This window comes from Primulina tabacum, chromosome 15, assembly GCF_025594145.1.
Source record: "Primulina tabacum isolate GXHZ01 chromosome 15, ASM2559414v2, whole genome shotgun sequence".
Classification (NCBI taxonomy): domain Eukaryota; kingdom Viridiplantae; phylum Streptophyta; class Magnoliopsida; order Lamiales; family Gesneriaceae; genus Primulina; species Primulina tabacum.
The window spans coordinates 31,469,633-31,493,401 of record NC_134564.1 but is presented as its reverse complement, the minus strand read 5'-3'; the positions used below and the strand labels follow the sequence as shown (position 1 = coordinate 31,493,401).

Genomic DNA, 23,769 nt, shown 5'->3' with positions numbered 1-23,769 from the left:
ACTTCCCACTAGAAATAAGTTGCCGCCTCAACCAAACTTACGAGCCTAGCTACACCTTCAAGGTGACAATTAAATTCTGTTACCATATGATAATAAAAAATAATAGCTCTCTTTCATTACTCAAAATCTTGTTATTTACAATGAAACTAAATACAAAATTGATACTGATCAAGCAGAAATTATGGTCACTCGAGTTGCCCAATATGATGAGTCAATACGCAACTGAAGATAACTAGAAGCAAAAGCCTGTGAATAAGCATATATGAAGTTAGAATTTACACCTCAATCCGTAAGCGACGCATTTCAGATTGGAACGTGGAACTTGATGTCAAAGTTTGACGAGCCCGAGCCCGAATGTCCTCCCGAGAACAGTCGCGTGAAATACGAACAAGCTCCCAAAGGGCTCCTCCACTGATCATGTCTTTGGCATTGATCTCTGGTGGGTAATATAAATAAATAAATATTCCCATTAAAATGAGCAATCAAAAAATTTGGTTTGGTTTCTCAGTGATTCGACAATTACCGTGTTGTGCCAAGTGACACAGCGCCAGTTCAACGTGGCGTCTTATCAGTGACACCTCATTGTTTGCATTCTCTACAATCCAAGGCAATGCTCCATCATCTATTAGTAAAGAACGGCCGGTTCTTGTTCCTGACATCAGTGTTGTGCATCTCAAACACTTACCCTAGTCTCTACAGACTTTTTAATAGGCGGACAGACAATTGTGGCATGCCTGATCAATTTTGTCTATTAAAATACACCCACTAGAGTACTTACCTTGTGTAGAAGCCCTCGATTCACATTTTGCAAAATTAGCAATACCGCGGGCAACTTGAGAGAGTACATCCGGATGCCTAGATCTGACCATTCCTAATAGAGCTTTTATCCCACCTTCGGACATCAGTCTCGTCTGTAGTTTATCTGAAAAGTCAAGGATACGAAAACTTCTTACTGATAGGGTTTTAAATAAAAAAATTTAGAACGGATAGTTTCACGGGGACTATCCCATATCAACTTAAAACGAGAGCATATTCCAGAGTGGTTAAATAAAATTCCAACTAAATGGCACCTCGCAGAAAGTCTGTAATGCTTTTATGATAATTAAAGGACTTTCTTGCGCTATCTACAACTGGACACCATTGTTTTTTAATGTTAAAACAGTCGTCAGGTATCCATATCAATGGGACACAAGGGAGGAGAGCTAAGTGCAAAAGCAAATAATCATATACCATTGCCGCATAAATTAGCTATGGCTCCAGCAACCATTCTCAGGGTCTGTGAATCTTCGGCATCGGTGGCTGTCATCGCTAACAAAGTGATCCCGGCTTGGGCCATTATGAGTTCCTGATTAGCCTCTGGGCCAGCAAACAAGCATAATTCACGGGAATGTCAATTGATCGGAGAAGAATGGAACATGGCGACTGATTAGTTAAGAGCATAACATTGAGGACAATCTACCATTTCAAAAATATATGTTCACAAAATAAATAGATATATGAAGACAGCAAATTGAAAAGGACGTTACCATTCATAGCCAGATTAGCAATAGCACCAGCAGCAATTCTTCGAACAGTTTTATCCTCGTAGCTTCTAAGGAGCATCAACAATGAAGTGAGACCACCAGCTTCAACTATCTTTTCTTGGTTTGATTCTATAAAGTACAAGGAAGAAAAGCTCAAGTGTCTCGTTGTAAATGTGAAACATCAGGTTCACAGAACACCAAGTAATGTGTTATATAGAGATAGAAAAAAATCTAAAAAGTTGAAAAGTTGATCAAGTCTAGAGATCTACCATTTGATGTAATAGGGAAATACAATATATGTGGTTCAAATATAGTGTTATATAATGCAAAGAAATGTGAGGAAAGTGAAGCACCTTCGGCAGCTAAATTGGCCACTACTTTGACAGCATGAATCCTGATACTTGCATCGTCCGATTTAAGCAATGACAATATCTTTTGCAATCCAACTGTCAGAATAAGATTTAGGTAAGTAAATGCTCAAAGAAGTTTAAATGAAACGAAAAAAAAAAAGCAGTACCTTGTTCATGAAGGTTTGCAATTGACGCTCTTTCTCCATCACTGCCATCTCTAGATCGTAGATGATTAAGTGGAGAAAGGGAATTTAAACCAAGAAGAGGGTTTGCAGAGTTTCCTCCGTTCAGACTGCCTCTAGGCTACAAATATACAAACAAATAAAACTCAAATAATAGAAACGTCTGTGTTAAACACAGGAAGATCTGAGAAAACAGAAAGTGTTGTACTGTATCTCTACAAGTGATTGATTACAGTTGGTGAAACATAACATATTCAGCCAATGAGATATATCTGTACTTTGATCTGGTCAAGGGCCAATCATTCATTTTATTAGAGAAAACACAGGATACTCAACCATAGCAATGTTAAATTTGAGAAGCTAAAAGAACTCGAAAAACAGGGGCAAACGTGATTTCAAAAATTTTATATAACTACCATTCAACGTCATAGCTACAAATGAAAATAATATAGACAAAAAATACCTTATTAGCCTCAATGGAGAGCTCTGCCAATTGACTTCATAAAAGTCTCACTTCTTCTTCCAAATTCTTTTTCTGACGGCTCTCCTCTTCCAGTACCTGATGAAAACTCGAAACCTCTGTGTCTCCCATCAACTGCAAAAATAAATTTGGAATATGTACAATTCAAATATAGATCCAACTCAAGAACTAAAATTTCAGTAAATATCCACCTAAATATTTGTAGCTCTTGTATTTTGGGCAAATGCAAAAAATATTTAAGCGTAGTTTAAATATTAATTATTTTGAAACGTATTCCATGTCATTAGGTTCCACTAAAAAAATCAACTCTGTTTCCATGGTTTTTACCAAGAGAAAAGTACTATCGAACCTGTTTCTTTGCTTTCACACTTTCTACTTCTTTATTAAAATTTGTAAGATTTTGACCAAGGTTTCAAGGGCGTTTTCGAAGCATTTTTGGAAAGACTTTCTAATCTCTCATTACTCAAAACCCAATTTGAATTTGAAGGTTTAATCCATGATCCAATGTATTAATAACACAGAGTCCCTAAAAGTTTTTTAGCTCAGACCATTACCTCCACCTTAGAAAATTTTAGTAGTTGATTTTTTAATTTCTGAATTTCCTCTTCAGCTGTCTTACGGACCCGACTTTCATTTTGCAGCAAGGATTTTAGCTCAGCAACTTCTTCATAACTAATACCCGAGTGAATCTGCAACAAGAAATTTTTTATTTCCTCAACAATAATGGCGAAAAGTCCCAAAAGAGTAACTCGTTTTCACATTTTGCTTCTAATAATTTGACGGTTTCAAGTGTCAAAACAATGAATTGTGAAGGATATCCAGTGAATTTCAGGTGCACCTATATGTAGAATTGATACAAGATAAAATAATATTCCATTAACCACTGCCTACTCGTGATAACCCTATGTGTCCAGTCCACACATCCCAGACCTCCTCTCAAAAGCAAATGATATTTTAGCCTCTTAGAGTCTTATTTCATCTACCAAAAAGTGGGTTGGTACTTTGCTTACGCGCTTTGCTCCTGGCTGCAAAATTGACCTATTATTAAAGAACTTTTCATTATATTCCACAAGTGCTATTCCATCTAACCGAAAAACTTAATGAAAAAATACTTTCAACTTCGTAAAAGATCTCAACCCCCGAGCACTTTGGCAGTAACTTCAAACTTGAATCCCTTTTTTTTGTTTCATTGTGTTCCCATTGCACATAAAAAGATGCTCAAGATAGACATTTTTCACTGCAGAAACAAGTGAACAACTCCCTGTGACTTCCCCTTTCCTTTGTCCCATTCTTTTGAAGAAGAAAACACCTCAGTACAAATTTATCTACCAGTTCATATTTGAAGAAAACGAGAAAGCTACTACCTCTCCATTGATTATTTGCTTTTGATGATTGACAGCCCACTTTTCCTCAAGCATCTTAATTGACTTCATATAATGCATCTGACATTTCATTTTCTCCTCCTAATGTGCCAGCAAAAAAGGATTAATCAGGAACTCAAGAAACAAAAATATATATAATTTGAATCAAACATTTACAAGCATATAACATTTTTATTCAAATATTGTTGTTGCCACGTAGTGTTGGCCAGACACTAGTATCGTGAGATTTTAGACCGAGGGTGACACAATTTAGCAATCGGCAGATTGTAAATTGAAGGAAACAATTAACAATCTCTTATTTAACCATTTAAAAAGGCTTCGCAGTAATACATAAACGTGTCTTCGATTTTCTAAGATTGCTATAAACTTGCCAGGTTATAACAGTGATATGAAAGCAACAATTTCAATTTTTTTTAATATTTTTATCATAACTCCTACCGAAAAGTTGGCCCATGGTTTTGCAATTATGAAGACAATATACTCTTCTGCAGACACAGAGGGATACACACACAAATACCTCTAAAACTTCCACATAATTCCTTTCCGCCTCAGCAACACGTTTCTGGGCTTCTAACCTGATTCTCTCCGTTTCATTTTCATAAACTTTTTGCTGTCTTTCATTTTCAGCAATGAGTTTATCAATTTCCATCTCAAGTCTTTTGGACAAACTCTTGTAATCGAATTCTTCCTTGATCTTCAGCATATTCTCCACCTTCATTGCCTGCAAAAAAATCAAAATTAACAAATAATAAAATCAACCTTATACAACAAAGAAACCATTTTTGTTCTAAATAACAAATTAGATGCAAGAACGTGACTCTTTACTCAGTTCTAAGTTACTCCAAACGTAAAATTCTGATATTTACTACTCACCCTTTGTCCAAATAATATGGTGCTTGCAGTTTCTCCTCTATGACGTGGAGATGGGCCAATTGTGACAATTAATGAAGTTCTTGATGTGCCTGCAGCATAACAGGAACGTGATTAACTTGTGCATGACTTCGACATAATAAACCAACAAATATGATCTTTTTATTATATAAAAAACCAACTAAAACCTTAATTGTAACACAAAAGTATCAAGCAATAATTCTTGAAAACAGTGCCGACTAAGGACACCTGGGTAAAAGTTTAGAATTAACAAACTATTTAACTTATAGATCAGACAGAATTTTGTTGAAAATAAATCCTAAGACAGAAGCCAGAAAATTAACACAGAGAAAATCTCACCTCCAAATGAATCTTTAAGCAACCTCGTAAGCTTTGAATCCCGAACCGGGACATGAGAACTATTTTCTGCCAAGGCATTTATACATTTCCCTAAAGCACTAAGTGAAAGATTTATAGACTTCGCTTCTTCTAACATGTGTCCCTCACTTCCTTCAGGAAAAATTAAAATTCTCTAAGATAATTCAAATTGTAAGCCACTTAAAGCAAACAAAATTGATTAATCTAAACTGTCAAAGCAAGAATGGTCCAGCAAGGCTCTAATCAAGGGGGTAGCGAGGCTCTAAGTCCACATGGAATCATGCATCAAATAAGCTTATCAGTGACTCTGATCCTAAATAGAGAAGCAACTTTGGAGTCCTTTCTTTCCTATAATGGCTACAAACTAGACATGGATCAATTGAGTAGGTTCAAACTAAAAAGATCATATCTCCTATTCCAAATAACAGTTAATTAAAGAAAAACTTACGACTAAAATTATTAACAGAAAATAATATATGTGAACACAGACACATAGCTAAATTGGTTCAGGAAAACTTACAGATAGTTCATGTAAAGCATCTCAAAAGCATAAATTATTTTTGTTCAAATAAAAGTGAGGATTCTCTAAGGAACATCTAGAGTTGAGGGATAGAAACTAAGGATCATATCAATCAGAAAAGCTTACTTCTATTTACTTTTATTTTTATTTTTGGCAAGACATTTACAAGGAACTACTAGGTTCTTTATTTAATTTTACTCCTGCACAATAAAAAGGCAATAAAATGAACAACTTATACATTTTGGCATAAAGCCATCATTTTATAAAAAATGAAAATTTCTTCTTCAAAACGTAGGTCCAGAGTTTCAAAAGGACCTGATTTCTGAATACGTTCAGAACCAGCAAGATCCACGACAATTAGTTTGCTTTTTCGTAGCATTGGTGGCCTCAAATTATCAATCAAATGGGAGCGATTTTCAGGAGAAAAATAATTGTTCCCGTCCAATACAGACCTCTTCACATGGACCTGTTCCGAGCAACATTAGTTGTAGAACGAGATAATAAAAAACAGTTTCACAAGAATAGAATAAAAAAGAATTTGTTCGTGCATGTGAGAAAACAGAGACGAGGAAAAGCAAATACAAAACAACATGCACTATATATTATCATCTCCATTTTTACCATGAGAAGGGCATGACTACGAGAAGATTCAGTGTTCAGTTTAGTATTGGCAGCAAACCTATGGTCTTCACCCAAGCGTAAGAGTTCAATAAAACTTTGCTGGTCTCTGATCTCCAAGACAGTTGCCCCTGGCAAAGAAACATCACCAGTTTTTTGGTCCTCGACAATAGAAATATTATCATTTGCTGGGTTTAGTAGATCCTGAATGGTTTCCATATAAATCTACAAATAAAAAACATTATTCAAGATCATTCATTAAAATTCCAGATATCTTCTGGTGAAATGCTACAAAAGTTAAAATGTTTTGCGCAGTATTATCACTTAATCCTGCATGGCATGCAACCTGCAAGTATGAGACTGAGATAGAATCAGTATCCGGAGAGATGTTTGCCATTAAATCCTCCATAGAGCGAACCATTATACCCCGAGCTGAGGTGTCTTCATCACCCAGTCGTCCAAGTGTATAAGTTTTACCGGTGCCAGTCTGGCCATAAGCCATCACAGTTCCATTGTAAACATCCAAAACGCTCTGGAAAACAGGGATAAATAAGCAAAGTAGATAATCAAGTATAGCTTTATAATACTATACTACTTGTTGCTTCTGTATGTGGCATTGTGGCTCAGCCGCACATAAATTGTTTTTGAGGCAAAACATAACGAACTTAAATTTGTTTCTTTCCATTTGAGGGGAAATATCATTTATTTAACTGACAGAATTTAAAAAACTGTTTATAATCCTCTTAAGATGACTTATGGATTAAAAATTTATTATCAAAACTTTTAGCTGTTATGATTAATCAAACCAATCATCAAATGCATAAATGCATTAATTCAACATAATTTTGCAGCCACAAAGTCAAGCAATTAAAAAGAGACATTCAGCCAGGAAAATCGGCGTATACTACACATCTTCAGAGAATAAATGCCCAAGTTTAGAAAGTAAAATGACTTTATACCACTCACCTCAGCCACAGGTTTAGCGACAACTTCGTAGACTCGCTTCTGTGATGCAAATTCAGTAAAAACCTCATCAAACTCATAGGTATCTGAATCCCAATTGTTTTTCCTAAGTTTCAATCTTTTAAGCTGTGGCAAAAAGCAAACAATAGCATCATATGGAAATATTTACAGATGAGTTTATATTATCCCTTAAGGTAAAAGATCTAAACAAACATATTTAAAATTAAATAGAGAACCTCAGGTTGCAACTCTATGCAATCAGCAAAATCTGCATCCGCTTCCAATTCGTCAGCATTTTGAGGTCTCAATCTTACGGCAACACGCACTCTTCCTGAAATTTTCCAATAACATGCATCAAATAGATCCTCTTCTCTAATTGGGGTAAGAAAGATTTGAATTTCAATGGCTCATTGCAGCCAGCTCTACAGTTAATAAAGCTTCACCAACTAAGCTGAAACCCTGAGTGATTTTCCAAGGAAAACCTCACAACATATATAACTAAACAAGAAATACAGTCATGGTTTATTGTTCTTGCTCCAGACCAACCCCGTCCATCATGTTTTGTTAAACATATCAACAATTGACATGTACCACAGTCAAAACAACAAAATGTGGCATGGATGCACGCTCACAAAAGGAATATTTTAGATTCCTCATCACACCGCAATTCAAATTATCAATCTCGTTGGACAAGGGATAGCATTTAAACAAAAATCTTCAATTATTGATCACTTATTATGCATTCCAAAAATGAAATATAGCTTCTCCAGAATCCACTTCAAAAACAAATTAGACACCCCAAACTCGTACATAAGCGAGCGCACTTAGAGGCATATGAGTGTCTACTTGTACAAAACATTATTTATCCTCTCGGTGAGTGATTTAGTCAACAAAAGTCAGCAAAGAAATATACAAGAAATGCATTTATCGACCCATGCATTTATTGTGTATCAAATTTGACGGAAGCATTCAGATAGGAAAACGCGTTTTCACACCGACGGGGAACAGCTCTATTTAGAGCTCCCTCCCCTCATTTCAGATTATCCCATCGAGTTTTCTATCATCTTATAGTATTTAAGTACTTAGTTCTATAATATTTGTGTTGTGTTTGTTCTCCTTCATTAAGAAAATGCGTGATATCTTTAGAAACTCTTTAGAAATAAAGTGAGTACTTATACAACATAAAATATTATACTTGAATTCTTTTTATCTTGTCCGTGGCTTTTATTCTAATAATTTTTGGAGGTTTTTCATGTAAATCTGGAGGTCTAATTTATTCTTTATTTTCGTATTTATATTTCAAATTGGAGCACGTGGTACCAACATATCCACTAACAAGCAATACATAAACCCCGAGAATCTTATTTTAAGAGCCGCATTTAAAAATAAAAATCAGTACGACTTTAATATCCAAAATCACACTTCAACACGAGCTCTAGGTTCGCTGACAGGACTAAAAAATAAATAAAAATGAAGTCAAACTACATTTTGACCTACATTGCTCCTACAACAAATCAAACACCGTAATTATTACATCTTCTAACAAAAACCATCAGATCGAGCAATCTTAGAACATGCTTAAATGAACTAAGTTCGCGAAATTTACCAGAAGGGGCGCGGCCACCGAGAGTGGCAGGGCTGCTGCGGCGTACATTCGACGGCGGAAGCTTCGATTTGAAAGAAGACGAATTACGAAAATTTGGCGATTTGTGTGCACCATTTCTGTAACCTCCGACTGTGGCCATGTGCGTCTATTTTTATTCTTTGCTATGATTAAAAGAAGAAAGAGACTCGAGGATATAGGCAGGAAGGGTGACGATGGGGATTTAGTAAACAATACGGGGAGATTTTAGTACTTTGGTTTCAGTGCTTTTTAAGTAAAATTCAAACTGGAAGCAGCAGGACAAATTGCTGTGGGGTTTACATCATAAGGGATTGTTTGGTGACTGCAGAATTACATTTTTAGTATTCAATGAATAAAAGAACAAAACTGTTCGCCAAGAAGCTTTTCAGGGGAAAATATCCATATAATAATATACCAAACACAGGCCCTTAGGAGGAAAAGGCCTCAACTTTTTCTGTCGGTAGTAGTGGATACGTAAATTGACGAAAATGGGCTTCCACTATCACCTCGTGTTCGTATTTTACTTTGAACTGCCTTAAAAGAAGTGCGAGAGAATCTAGTCATGTCTTTGTGGTGGGCCGGGCCCAGCTGTACTTTATGTTTTTTTGGTTCAAATAAGATGTCGACTTACCCACATATGTACAGCATTTTATTTTAATTTAGAGATTCGGTAATTTTAGAATTTGAGACCTTGACATATTCGAGATTTACAATCTCATCATTGACCATCATAAACGTTCATAATCATCCATAAACCTCTATTATATGAGGCTCATAAACGTTCATAATCATCCATAAACCTCTATTATCACTCATTAATCACCATTATTGGTCACAAACCTTCATTATCACTCATTAATCATCATTACCCGACAGTTACAAGCGAATGGAGGTGGGAGGTTTCACATGCACCATGCCAAAAGACTTATATAATGAGTTGTATACTCTCATGAGTTTATAAGCTATTTTTCTTTAGCATTAATATTCGGTGCGAGATATTTGTAACATTTTTTACCTCTTGAGAAACCGATGTTCGCGACGACTCACTCTAGAAGACTTTCACTTACTTTTTCAGTATAAATGCATGTATCATACACCTTAATTCAATCTATACTTTTTTTTTATTGACACTAGCCCTTTTTTAGGTCTCCTTTCCACTACGTCGTCTCTTAATATGATCATCAATATTAGGTTGTAAACCCAAAAAAGTATGTAATGCCCTCTTACCATATTATTGTAAATCAAGTTTTAATTATCAATAATATGATCGAGGAAAGGATTAGAAAATGAATTTATGAAATACGAATATATGAATAATTAAATTCAAATATAAATTAATATCAAATGATATAAAAAAATTTAATTTAATTTTGAGTAATTCGGTTATTTTGACGTAACGAAAATATCATTAGATGATTTACTTCGCTTATATATTAGCATAGTGATTAATGTAAGCAAATCTAATATCGAAACTTCTTAATATAATGCTGAGAAAAGAATAGTACTTGGGAACACCATGCACCCGTGTTTCTCAAGCTTCGAAATTAGAGTAATGAGATTAAGTACTGATTAGCAAGTCATGAGTTGAGTAAATAGCAGGAGGGAGCTAAATGAAATAAACGTGGCTCAACTGTGATTCAAAGTCATTAAGTTTATGAATTGAAAAGAAGCAAATTTAATTCTCTGTTTTGGATATCTGAATATTGGATTCAGGATAAAACCCGAAGTGGTTTAAATGTCGAATTATGAATCAATTTAAGCAAATGGAATACAGGTCATAGGATTCCAGACTTGAATAAATAGTCCTATCAATTTGAGTTAAATAGGATTATAAATAACTATGGTTCGAGCTAATTATTTGATTTGGTCAATAAAGTCGAAATGAACTTAGATTGGATTCTGCATTGACATTCCATTTGCGTGTTTTTTTTTTTTTTTTAACTTACCTAATCACATGTTTGGTACATTTTTTATTTAACCAAGTCAATCCCTCCTATGGTGGGAACATGAAACTCCTGCTGGACGAAGGAATGGAATTTTCAGAGTGAACAATTAGTTTAAATTTGATATAAAATGAATTTGAAATGACTTTTTTTTTTAGTATAATGCAAAAAAATAAATTGTTTCAAATTCACGGATCTAGCCCAACCCGAAGGAACGAGATACCATTACATTTTACCACTCAAATTTTAAAAGTAAATAATCACTTGTAAAATGATTCGTGGGCTAAGAGAAATAAATGGAAGAAATATTAAAAAATATATAATTCCAATTCTGAGTCTCTACTTCCTCTCATAGATAAAAGTACAAAATAATAGCAGCGGTCCTCTAAAAACAGCGTGGCACACAAAATAAGGGAAATCACAAGAGAAAAATTAATTGAATTTAAGCAAACCTGGAATGACGATTTAGGACAACAAAACATAAGCAAATACCGAAACTGCAACTGTCAGCACCGTTTTCATCGACACCGGATATTCCAAAACGCCGGCGGAATTGTCGGAGGTGCTATTCTGAGAGTCGTCTGTAGGACCATCTGATGGAGCGTCGCTGGGTGAATTAGTCGGAGGGGCTGGAGGGGAAAGTACTGGGGCGGGAGCCGCAGAGGATTCAGGAGCTGGAGCGTCAGCCGCAGGAGACTGCGATGGAGAAGTCTCGGGCGCAGGAGCCGGCGCCGGAGACGGAGGCTTACCGAAGAGTTCGATGGGAAGAAGAAGACTGTCGACGGTGAAAATGCAGAGCGGAGTCGAGTCCAGCACAGTGGAAGCGATTCTCGATATGTCGACGCCGGTGTCTAGACTTACCGAGTCACCCTTTGTTGTGACTCCAAGGGCGTATTTCCCGGCGCCATTAGTTGCGAGAGTAGTTATCTTATCCTTGGTTTCTTTCAAAGTTCCGATGGGAGAGTAGGTCGCAAGGGCGTGATACTGCAAGATCGAGACCAACTCAGCATTGGTGAGTGCGCTCAGATCTGGCGCATCCTCCGCCTTGAACGCCTCATCGTTCGGAGCGAAAATAGTCAGACCGTTGTCCAAGGCGGACTCGTAGACTTTCAAAACCCCAGTAGAAACAATCAACGAGGCAAAGTTTTTGCAACCGGCTTTCACGAGTAAAGCCGTAATGTTAACGTCGGCCGCGGGTGGCGCCGCCGTCAGAATCTCTGCCGGAGCAATCGCCTGGCTGACCTCTATCACCGACACATTGTACGGTACTTGTTTGACGGACTTAGTGAAAGTAGAATCCAGCGGCGACCCAGGAATGCCGGATCCAAATCCGACTTTTCCACCTCTCAAAACAGTAATGTTGACAAATCCGAGCTTCCCATCGGCGTTCCCGGTGGTCTGGTACAGCGTGGTAGAGAGTATCGAACCTTCTGAGATTTTGTGGAGTTTTGGCCCGTCAAAGTAGTCGAGTAAGACGTGCAGGGACAGTATGCTCTTAATGACACTGATTGGGTATTTCCCAGTATATGAAGAGAGTCCGCCGTTAGGCAGGACACAGACGGTGACCGGTTCGCGGCTGTTGATTTCGTCTGCGAGTTTTGTTTGGCTTAACAGATCGTTGAACTCGCTGTATTCGGGGTAAGCGGCAAGGATTTCGGTAATGTTGGTGGCAGCGGAGAGAATCGTGATAGAGATGAGGGAGAGGGCGAGGACAAGATGGCGGAATGCGGCCATATTCGGAATCGTGAGGCAGCGGCGGTGGAGTGCAGTGATTTATTGTATTGAGTGGAGTCGGTGGAAGGAGAAGGTTTATATATCAGTCCATTTTCCCAAATCATGGGTTTCCCACACCAATTGGCCTTGTCAGCTAAATTTGTAACATAAACAACGTTAAAAACATACTAGCAATCCTTTTCTTAAAAACATAGATAATCAGGGTTTTTTTTAAAAAAAAAAAAAAACAGATATGTATTGTCGTTAAATAAATGCCCAAAATTCAAACAAATGTGTGGGAAGTACAAATCAAGATTTAAAAACTGGACCAACCATGTTTTTGGATATTGTAATTTGTGTGGATTAGAGTCATGTGAGTGGTGGTAATGGTTCCAAGTACCAGCCTGGAATTATTTTATTTATTCAAAAGTTTGGTCCTGATAAATTAAATTTTTTGTCTGAAATGACAGGGCTGTCCCTGCCTTTTGCTTTGGGAGACATTTATTGGGAAGGGGTACCCTACTCTGCCTTATTTGTTGTGAGATTGTTGGATTTCGTCGGTGGTGGTCATTATAATTCATTCGATAAAGGCAATCTTAACTTAACCAATAATATTTACTTCTAGATTTTGTGTCAAACCAACTCGTAGGTCGGACGAATCATTGTATGCGATGAATATCGTAATTTTCATGTAAGAAATGAATTTTCGACTCGTTTTCAAACAATTTAAATGTTTTTTTAAAAAAATCATGTATGAAATCCCAATTAAGTGTATGATAATAACGTACCTTAAGCATTAAAAGCCCCATTTTTATTTTATTTTATTTTTGAGAATGACAAACGTTCATTTTTAGGAACCATAGTACAAACATAATTTCTTTCACCATTTCTTGTTTTTCCAAATAAACAGGCATCTCCTTTGATGTGACGAATTTAGCGTATTTATTCAAGCGCATATTTTTTGGTTGTATTTACCAAAATGGAATTTAATGGATTCAGATCAGTTCTAATTTGTTTAAAAGTTAGAGAGAACAAAATATGCTCTGGATTCTGCTGGCGCTGTGCTGTAACCCACTGTTGTATTAGGCTGATAAGTGATAACTCCCCGCCTCTCTTTTCTTTAACTTTTCCCTATTTTTTGCAGTAATAACTTTAATCGGGCGGTTGTCGTTGTTGGTACGAGCCCAATAACAATTTGGATCAAACAAGACGTAAATAAATTTCTAAAGCTCCGATCTTGTTTCCCAACAAAATCATTCAAAGTCATGGACTCATGATGAGCCTAGACGAAATTTTCAAATATAAAAATAATATTTTTATCTTACACTAACATAGAGAAATATAATGTCTTGGAGTTTACGGAGAGAAACCATATGTTACGAATAAACTTGGGAAGATTCATTCGAATAATTTAAAAAGCAGCCAATAATTGGTAACTTACCCAATCATGTTAAGGTTATTCAAATATTTGGCAATATTTTCTATACATTTTTATTAATGATTTTCGTGATATTTATTGATTATTCACATGTTGTTACTGTTAGAACAATTTTTCATAATTTATTTAGTTTGTTGATAACGAATAAATTTTTCCGCTGTGAAAATTACAGGGATCGGTCAGGTCACGGGTTGCCCCAAAAACTATTCAGAAACCACACAATTTTTCGCAATGGGTAAGGTAACTATTTGGAAACAACACCTTATTTCATGACTCATTTTCATGAAAAAATGCATTGTTTCATAAAGAGTCGCGTCCATTAGTTCAAGAAAAGTATTTAGATTTTGATTTGATTTAGTCACCACAAACACAGAATATCTCCATTGTATCCTGAGAAAATTTTTTCTTATATCCATGTGACTAAAACGATGGAGAAAATATTTCTTAAAAGAAAACGTTGTAAACGTGCCTTGGATTTCTTCACGATGCTACAGAAAGATTTTTGAAATGAAACAAATCATCATTATAATTCTCATGTTCCCTCAATTATGGGAAGAGTTTATGATCATATATAAAGTTATACATGAGATTTCTCAAACTGTACTTTAAATTAATTATGAGAGATTATTATATGTATAAGCATTATTGTTTTAAAATGACCTATAAGTGAACATGACGTAATCTCTTGAACCGTAGCTTGATAGCTTTACCGATAGATCAATAACAAATATGACAAAACAATGTTCGTCAACAGAAGAATTTATAAGTTTTGAATTTGTTATTCCTTTGTATATATATATTGATCCAATGTTTCCTTGGCCAACATCGAACATGGATCATATCCTTGAAGTCATCTTCTACATCACTGCAACCACACTCCTACTTCTATCGATCCTTATTTCGTCCCTCGTAATCAAAACCTACACCGGAAAATCCTTGAACAACCCGGACTACCCACCGGTCATGGGAACCGTATTCCATCAACTTTTCTACTTCAGCACACTCTACGACTACCAAATCAAAACGTCCAAGAAACACAAAACCTGGAGGCTGCTCTCCCCAGAGCACAGTGAAATATACACGACTGAACCAAGAAACATCGAGCATATTCTGAAAACGAATTTCGGTAAGTATTCCAAGGGCGAGTCCAATCAAGAAGTTGTGACTGATTTGTTCGGGCAAGGGATTTTTGCGGTGGATGGAGACAAGTGGAGGCAGCAGAGGAAACTGGCGAGCTTTGAGTTCTCGGCCAGAGTGTTGAGAGATTTCAGCTGCGCGGTGTTCAGGAAAAATGCGGCGAAATTGGTCGGAATCGTTTATGAGTTTTCGGAGAACAATCGAGTTTTTGATATGCAGGTGACTTGTTAACTAATGAAGCTTAGAACGAATATAATACGTCAAGGCAAGCTAATGATTTAATTATTTACGTTTGAAGGCTCTGTTGATGAGGTGTTCACTTGACTCCATATTCAAAGTTGGCTTTGGAGTCGACTTAAATTGCCTCCAAGGATCAAACAAAGAGGGGAATGAATTTATCAAAGCCTTTGATGATTCAAATGAGTTAATATATTGGCGTTATCCAGATCCACTGTGGAAGATCAAGAGATACTTCAATATCGGCGGAGAAGCAACCCTCAAGAAAAATATCAAATTTATTCATGATTTTGTGGACAGGGTTATCAAAATCAAGAAGGAACAAATGGAGACCCAACAACCTTGTGTGAGTAGCGTTAATTAAACTTTTGGTTAAATATTTATATATATATTCTCATGAGAATCGAATCGAACTCATGAATGATTCAATAGAAAATTTCAAAACAAAATCGAATTTTGTGACTCTAGGATACTGATAAGGAAGACATACTGTCAAGGTTTCTGGTTGAAAGCAAGAAGGACCCAGACACGATGACAGATGAATACTTGAGGGACATCATTCTGAATTTCATGATTGCTGGTAAAGACAGCACAGCAAACACGCTCTCTTGGTTCATTTACATGCTCTGCAAGAATCCGCCTGTCCAAGAAAAAATCTTACAAGAATTGAACAGAGTCGTCGTTGCACCAAACGACGACACTAGCATCTACGATTTTACACAAAGTTTAAGTGATGAAGCACTGGAAGAAATGCATTACCTTCATGCAACATTGACTGAGACCTTGAGGCTGTACCCCGCGGTACCAGTGGTAAGCTTTTGATCAGCAACCTTTTCAACAAGTTAATTTTTATGCAATTTTAATTTTACTAACAAATTAAAACCATATATGTGTGTGTGTGTGTGTGTGTGTGTGTGTTGAATATTTAGGATGGAAGGTGTGCTGAAACAGATGATACTCTTCCGGATGGGCATAGGCTTAAAAAGGGAGATGGTGTGTATTACATGGCTTATGCAATGGGACGAATGCCCCATATTTGGGGAGATGACGCCGAGGAATTTCTGCCAGAGAGATGGCTGCAAAATGGCATCTTTCAACCCCAATCGCCTTTCAAATTCATTGCATTTCACGTAAATTTTTTATTCAATATATACCACTTAATTAAGCTATTAAAATTATGTAGAGCATGCACAAAAACGACAAGTATCTTTTGTTGTTTGCATATTTCAGGCGGGGCCACGGATATGTCTAGGCAAGGACTTTGCTTATCGCCAAATGAAGATAGTATCGGCTAGTCTGGTTCGATTCTTCCGTTTCAAATTAAGGGATGATGCCAAAAATGTAACTTACAGGACCATGATTACGCTTCATATGAGGGGAAGCCTTGATGTTTTGGTTGTTCCAAGGACAAAATAGGAAACATAAACTAAGCCGTCTGGTTGATGTATATTTAAAAATTTGTCGAAATAATCCGGTCAGAAATTCAGAACTCAAGATTCTCATGTATTTAAGTTTTCAGTCTATGAAATTTGAAGAAGGCTCAATGTTGGCCCTATATTAGTGACGTGAAAGTGAACTTTGCCTGTATTTAAGAGAATAATTCTTAGCCAATCATGATTAATGTATTTAAAAAAAAAAACACACTCGTAAATCCTAATGTCTCCATGCAGTTTCCTAAAACTATATTGTTTTTTTCCCGTGTTAGTTAAGTGTTCAAGATTGCAGTTTTTCACATCTAAACTTTTTGGTTTTGTGTAAATCTCGAAGCTAGTCACATAATGGAATGCGAAACCTCGAAAGCATTGAACCAACGCACGCCGTACTTCCAAGAAAAGCTCAAAGGATTTTAGAACAAGAAGGTATTACCTGAAACTAACATATGTGGATTGGTAGAGAACACATAGATACGAGACAAATTTCTTTAAGCAACTTGGCAAAATAGTCTCGTACTGTCTCTCCAGAATAAGGACCACATCGACCAAGCCCATACAACTGTTTACCAAAAACAATAGGCTCCGAAAATTCGTAAGAATGTATGAGAATTGACGTCCCTGCAGTGTTGATTATTAGGGCCGTTAAATGGACCAACTCATGACAGGCCGGGCACAAAGGTGAGTTGCGAGTTAGATGGGCCGGCTCACAAAAAATAAAAATAAAAAATCATGTAATTAATTAAAATTTTCATTTCATAATTGGAACACGCAATATTTGCGGATTGCTGAACTTGGCACAGGCATTGTTTGCTGATTAGGATGTAGTAGCATATCAGCTACATCAGGTGGATGGAGATCATCTTTGCCCAGAATTAAACTAAAGTTATGATCATACTCCCACGAGAGTTCGGGTAATGGATACTCGAGAAATTAAATGGATAGCCCAACCAGAGTCAATATGCAGAGTGCTTTCTTCAACAGCCGGGCAGAGGGATGCCCGGGATATTTTCTCCCGATCAGGAGCCCAGACTCTCATGCAAGCTCCCGGGAACTTTTTACCCGGGCTACCTCGAGAAGCGCACCACATTCGAGTGTATCAGTATGGGCTACCTTATGCTTGATAATCATTACGGGAACTTTCTACCCGGGCTACCTCGAGAAGCGCACCACATTCGAGTGTATCAGTATGGGCTACCTTATGCTTGATAATCATTACTGTCAGAACTACATGAGTTTGGTGTGTCAGAAAAGTCATCAGAAGCAGGGTATGGGCAGCCGCCTTACCATACTTAGCAGGTGTGCATTGAAAACTAGGTAATCATGAGATTTCCTCGTATAAATATCAGGTATACTTCTCATTTACGGATTTTGGAATTTTGAACTCTCAAGCACTCACATATATCACCACATATACAGCCATTTTACTTTTCTTCACGTGCTGACTTAAGCATCGGAGTGGCTACGCCGGACACTCCTCCGACGCTCATTCACAAGTTCATTTTATTGCCTGCAGGTTACAGTAACTTCATCACAAGTTGTATTTCCTTGCTCACTTTCTTAAACACAACACTTTATCATCATCCGGTGAATTGCCCCGACCCAGCTCAACCGATTCACAGGATAAACATCAATGATATATCAGGAAAAATAATATTTAAAAATAAGAACTTAGCCATAGTTGATTTTGAAGTAGATGTAACCCTGTTTACAATTTGTGTTGCTCGAGTTTAGATCCCCGCAAAGTCAGGTGTTTTATATTTGGATCAATAATGTAGAGAGTAAACTATGTTTGGTTGGGACTGTTGGCATTGGCCAAGTAGACCCTTGATTTGCACACAAGGGTCAAATCCAGATTCGTTCATTTTATGAGTTGCCGAGATATACTTTCAATGCCTTTCGTTTATTTTCTCTCCATTTTAGTAAGAACAAAATCAGGTGCAGTTACTGCGTACATTCTCCTTTTTAATCTATATCTATATCTATATAAACATGTGAATGTGAATTATGAATTTACATAAATATCCTTACCTTCATTTAATAATAATCCTTAATACATGTTTTCTTTTTCATATATTCTTTTAATAATAATCATTAATACATTTTTATTTTTAAATTTAAAATTTACATAAATTAATACATGTTTTCTTTTTCATATATTCTTTAAATAATAATCTATATCTATATAAATATATGAATGTGAATTGTGAATCTAAATATATCTACAATTCACATTCGAGATCAAATTCACAGAAAATCACTATCATAATCTTATAAATTGTTAGTATTACGAACATTAAGGTAATAATGAGAAGACGAATAGAGATGAGTGTGATTAAATAAAATTAAATTATTAATAAATATTAAGGTCATATAACACATTTTTTTTCTCATTTAGAATGTAAATATATTTAGATTACTTATGTATCAACAAAAATACGTGATTGATAGAAAATATTTGTATGTAAGTGATTTAATTACAAACATTTAAGTTATTTAATCAATTTTCAATAATGATGCTAAATACATATTACTAAATAATATATTATTCTATATCTATATAAATATATGAATGTGAATTGTGAATTTACATAAATAACCTTACCTTCATTTAATAATAATCATTAATACATGTTTTCTTTTTCATATATTCTTTTGATAATAATCATTAATATATTTTTATTTTTAAATTTAAAATTTACATTTTTCATATATTCTTTTAATAATATTCTATATCTATATCTCTATTATCATTACCTTCATTTAATAATAATCATTAATACATGTTTTCTTTTTCATATATTCTTTTAATAATAATCATTAATACATTTTTATTTTTAAATTTAAAATTTACATAAATTAATACATGTTTTCTTTTTCATATATTCTTTTAATAATAATCTATATCAATATAAATATATGAATGTGAATTGTGAATCTAAATATATCTACAATTCACATTCGAGATCAAATTCACAGAAAATCACTATCATAATGTTATAAATTGTTAGTATTACGAACATTAAGGTAATAATGAGAAGACGAATAGAGATGAGTGTGATTAAATAAAATTAAATTATTAATAAATATTAAGGTCATATAACACATTTTTTTCCCATTTAGAATGTAGATATATTAGATTACTTATGTATCAACAAAAATACGTGAATGATAGAAAATATTTGTATGTAAGTGATTTCATTGCAAACATTTAAGTTATTTAATCAATTTTTAATATATGATGCTAAATACATATTACTAAATAATATATTATCTATTAATCTATTAAATATATGACTTTCATTTGTGAGCTTACTATTATATTATTTTTTTTGTTTTACAATTTGTCATGTTAATGGTGTTATTTAAATCATTTTTTATCTTAGTTTAATAAGATCATTAATAGTGTATTTAACTCAATCAAACTAATCATTATTTTAATTTACTTTTAAATTTAATTTTAATTACTTAAATTTATACATTGCCGTCAAATAATAATAGGAAGACAAAGAGAGATGAGTCGGATTGAATAAAAATAAATTATTAATAAATATTTAGTCAATTTTTTTATAAATGATGCTAAATAAATATTACTAAATAATATGCTCCATTTGACCATTTTGTATTCTTGCAATGAGAGGAGTTTTTTTACCCTAGCGTTAACATGTTTGATTGTTATATGTCATTTGTATTGATCATGTAATTGTGTTTGGATTGTTTATGTGATTTGTTTGTTTGCACAAAGAAAAGAGAGAACAAAATCAAATATCCAACAAAAATGGTTATTTTTCAATTTTTTATTGTTGAGATATTTTGTTAATTTTTAAACACATAATGCATGTTTTCTGTTTGCTTAGATTACTTGGTTTGAAGTGACTTAGAAAATATTAAAAAAATTGAAATATTTTTTCGTTTTTACCTTATGTATCAGAATATCAAGAGATAATATTTTTATTTATTGGGGCAATTGCAGTTAGAGGAGTTTTTTTACCCTAGCGTTAACATGTTTGATTGTTATATGTCATTTGTATTGATCATGTAATTGTGTTTGGATTGTTTATGTGATTTGTTTGTTTGCACAAAGAAAAGAGAAAACAAAATCAAATATCCAACAAAAATGGTTATTTTTCAATTTTTTATTGTTTAGATATTTTGTTAATTTTTAAACACATAATGCATGTTTTCTGTTTGCTTAGATTACCTGGTTTGAAGTGACTTAGAAAATATTAAAAAAATTGAAATATTTCTTCGTTTTTACCTTATGTCTCAGAATATCAAGAGAAATATTTTTTATTTATTGGGGCAAATGTATTTCCAAACTTCTGTCTATAAATCAATATTTAAAATTTTTACGACATTATTATATTCTCTAATCAATTTGTTTTACTTAGATTGATAGAAGGCATTTTAGTTTGAGTTTTTATGTATTTGCTTATATTATTTTTGTAATATTATTTATTATGAAAATAATAGGCGAACTACAAAATTTGGTAGGTCTAAGAGTCCTCTGGTGAACGACAAATATGGATAAATTATTAAAATATATAATATCCAGTAGATTTTTGGCATGCGATTTTGTTCTAATTCAATGATTATGCATGATTCTAAATTTTTATTATATCACAAGTTAACACATGCCTAATATTTTTCTATGGTTTAAGAAAAATTGTGTGACTTCCTCCAATATTATCTCGATATATTTCGAGGTGACAACAAGATTGTTTTTGTCTCTTTTTTTTAGTCAAAGTGTCTAACCAGCTAATTCATAACATATATGATGGTAGCATATAAAATCCCTCGTCAAATAAATTCACTTAGCCAAATATTGAAATTCAAATAAAATTCTACAATATTTCATCAAATTAATTTTGACTATCATAAAATGCTCATGAAATCTAAATGATTATATTATTAGATGAGAATCATGAGATATTGAATGAGACAAATACTTTGACATATATTTGAATGATATCTCATATGCATATCTTAATTACATCATTCGTATCTCTTCTCAAGATTTTTAAAATACAATAATTAATTTTATATATCGTTCCACAAGATATAAAATATTATAAAACAAAATATAAACTCGATAGAATAAAATTTGTTTAGTTTCAATGAATAATATAATATTATGTTCTAAACGCAACAAATGAGATTGAAACTATATCATCCTCATGACATGATGCACGCAATCATTATTTCAAAGCTTCCAAAAAATGACGATCAAGATGACTTTCTTCAATTGCGTCAAATTAAATGAGGACACAACTCTAAGATATAGTCATTTGAAGAGATTTCAAGTATTTTTCTCACAGTGATTGAGAAATAGTTGTTAAAAATTTATTAACCTTATAGCTATATGTTGATAATATTGATACTAAATATATAAAAATGATATCACAATATTTGAAGAAGGTGCAACATCATTCATTGGTTATGTTGTTGAAGAATATATAGGTTATACATATTTTTAGTCACAAGTGAAAACTTATCACGAGAAAAAGCATTTTTTCTTAAGAGTTATAGTTGATGATTGTCAAAAGCGGAAAAATCATTTAACAATAAAAAAATAGTCGGGAAAATAAGATTATGAGATAAAAACAATGTAGAAAACAGAAAAAATGGCGTGATAAAGAAGCAAACTACGAGCATGTCAGATCCCCGATAAAGATTGTAAATAACATAATAGATGTTAAAGACGATCAGATACTTGCTGAACATACCAAAATAGTTATATGCATATTATAACAAACTACGACAAAGAGTTGTTGAGTTGTCAAAATCAACCAAGAAGCATATTGAAAAGTGTGTCAAGTGGATAAGATAATTTATCTGATTCATATACCGTCTATGGTCATGATTTTTTATTTTTTATGGCTTAGTTTGTTTCAGTTGATAAATGTTATTAACCATGTTTTAATTCATTTAAATATTATCAAAATTTCGTACATATATTTTCAACATTTTAGATTTTTACGTGCAACACACGTACATTTTTCTAGTTAAAAAAAATGCAGGAACTTCATGGTTTTTATTTTTTTGATCTCTGAAGGATCAAAAAATGGCGAGAGCAGAGAAAATTATATAGCCCTGAGTTCTCCACAAGGGTTCTAAGAGATTTCAGTATCGTCATCTTTAGAAAAAATGTAATAAAGCTCGCTAAGATAGTATCTGATGCTGCAAATTCCAATCAAGAAATGGATATCCAAGTGAGTTTTCTCCAAGATTTTCAACAGAACAGATGAATTTTAAAATGAAAATCCACTGATTATCGTGATAAATGCAGGACCTTTTCATGAAATCCACTTTAGATTCGTTCTCTAGAGTTGCGTTTGGAGTTGATGTAGACAGTATGTGTGGTTCAAATGAAGAAGGCACTAAATTTAGTAATGCCTTTGATGATGCGAGTGCAATGACTATCTGTAGATGCGTGGATATTATGTGGAAGATTAAGAGAATTCTCGATATTTGTTGGGAAGCGAAATTGAAAACAAGTCTTAAAGTGATTGATGAATGTGTTCATAAGTTGATCTCTAGCAAGATCGAGCAAATGAGCAAATCCCCGGATGAGACATATGTATGTGAATAAATCTGCAGTTTTTGTAGTTACTCAAACTTAGTGAGGGACCCATGAATTTAATGACGGGTGGTAATTTAGGATGCATTTGGACCGAAAGATTTGAACTCATGTATTTGTGTCATCTCAAATCCTTCGTTCAAGTTAACTCCATCCGTCCAAACGCAAGCTTTGTGTATTTGAAGATAAAACTTGGACATTTATAATTGTGTGACAGATGCAGTTGAAAAAAGAAGACATTTTGTCGAGGTTCTTGCTGCTGATCAATACAAATCCTAAATGCGTGCGAGATATAATATTGAACTTCATAAGATCTGGGAAAGACACGACAGCAACATCTCTTTCTTGGTTTATTTACATGCTTTGCAAGCATTCACATTTTAATCTAACAACTTTTTAA

General features: G+C 34.2%; 3 protein-coding genes and 1 pseudogene across 3 annotated transcripts; 2 read left to right on the top strand and 2 right to left on the bottom strand.

The window, feature by feature from the left end:
* Window positions 1–77: 77 nt before the first annotated feature.
* LOC142527101 (kinesin-like protein KIN-UB) lies at window positions 78–9,459 on the bottom strand (annotated as a pseudogene).
* A 1,748-nt stretch (window positions 9,460–11,207) lies between these two features.
* On the bottom strand, window positions 11,208–12,672 carry LOC142527288 (fasciclin-like arabinogalactan protein 10). Its single transcript, XM_075632054.1, has one exon. It carries the CDS (start codon window positions 12,566–12,568, stop codon window positions 11,300–11,302), a length of 1,269 nt encoding a protein of 422 aa, XP_075488169.1. The 5' UTR covers window positions 12,569–12,672; the 3' UTR covers window positions 11,208–11,299.
* A 2,102-nt stretch (window positions 12,673–14,774) lies between these two features.
* On the top strand, window positions 14,775–16,970 carry LOC142526752 (cytochrome P450 704C1-like). The gene is made up of 5 exons (XM_075631324.1): window positions 14,775–15,341; window positions 15,421–15,705; window positions 15,828–16,169; window positions 16,289–16,489; window positions 16,590–16,970. Exons 1-5 carry the CDS (start codon window positions 14,793–14,795, stop codon window positions 16,773–16,775), a joined length of 1,563 nt encoding a protein of 520 aa, XP_075487439.1. The 5' UTR covers window positions 14,775–14,792; the 3' UTR covers window positions 16,776–16,970.
* A 756-nt stretch (window positions 16,971–17,726) lies between these two features.
* Window positions 17,727–23,769, top strand: LOC142526084 (cytochrome P450 704C1-like). The gene is made up of 4 exons (XM_075630354.1): window positions 17,727–18,088; window positions 22,845–23,001; window positions 23,079–23,369; window positions 23,587–23,769. Exons 1-4 carry the CDS (start codon window positions 17,727–17,729, stop codon window positions 23,767–23,769), a joined length of 993 nt encoding a protein of 330 aa, XP_075486469.1.

Coding starts and splice junctions, on each gene's coding strand:
- LOC142527288 (XM_075632054.1), bottom strand. CDS start 12,568: ATGGCCGCATTCCGCCATCTTGTCCTCGCCCTCTCCCTCATCTCTATC.
- LOC142526752 (XM_075631324.1), top strand. CDS start 14,793: ATGTTTCCTTGGCCAACATCGAACATGGATCATATCCTTGAAGTCATC. Junction 15,342..15,420: donor ATCGAGTTTTTGATATGCAG/GTGACTTGTTAA, acceptor TTACGTTTGAAG/GCTCTGTTGATGAGGTGTTC. Junction 15,706..15,827: donor TGGAGACCCAACAACCTTGT/GTGAGTAGCGTT, acceptor TTGTGACTCTAG/GATACTGATAAGGAAGACAT.
- LOC142526084 (XM_075630354.1), top strand. CDS start 17,727: ATGGATAGCCCAACCAGAGTCAATATGCAGAGTGCTTTCTTCAACAGC. Junction 18,089..22,844: donor CGCCTTACCATACTTAGCAG/GTGTGCATTGAA, acceptor TGATCTCTGAAG/GATCAAAAAATGGCGAGAGC. Junction 23,002..23,078: donor ATCAAGAAATGGATATCCAA/GTGAGTTTTCTC, acceptor TGATAAATGCAG/GACCTTTTCATGAAATCCAC.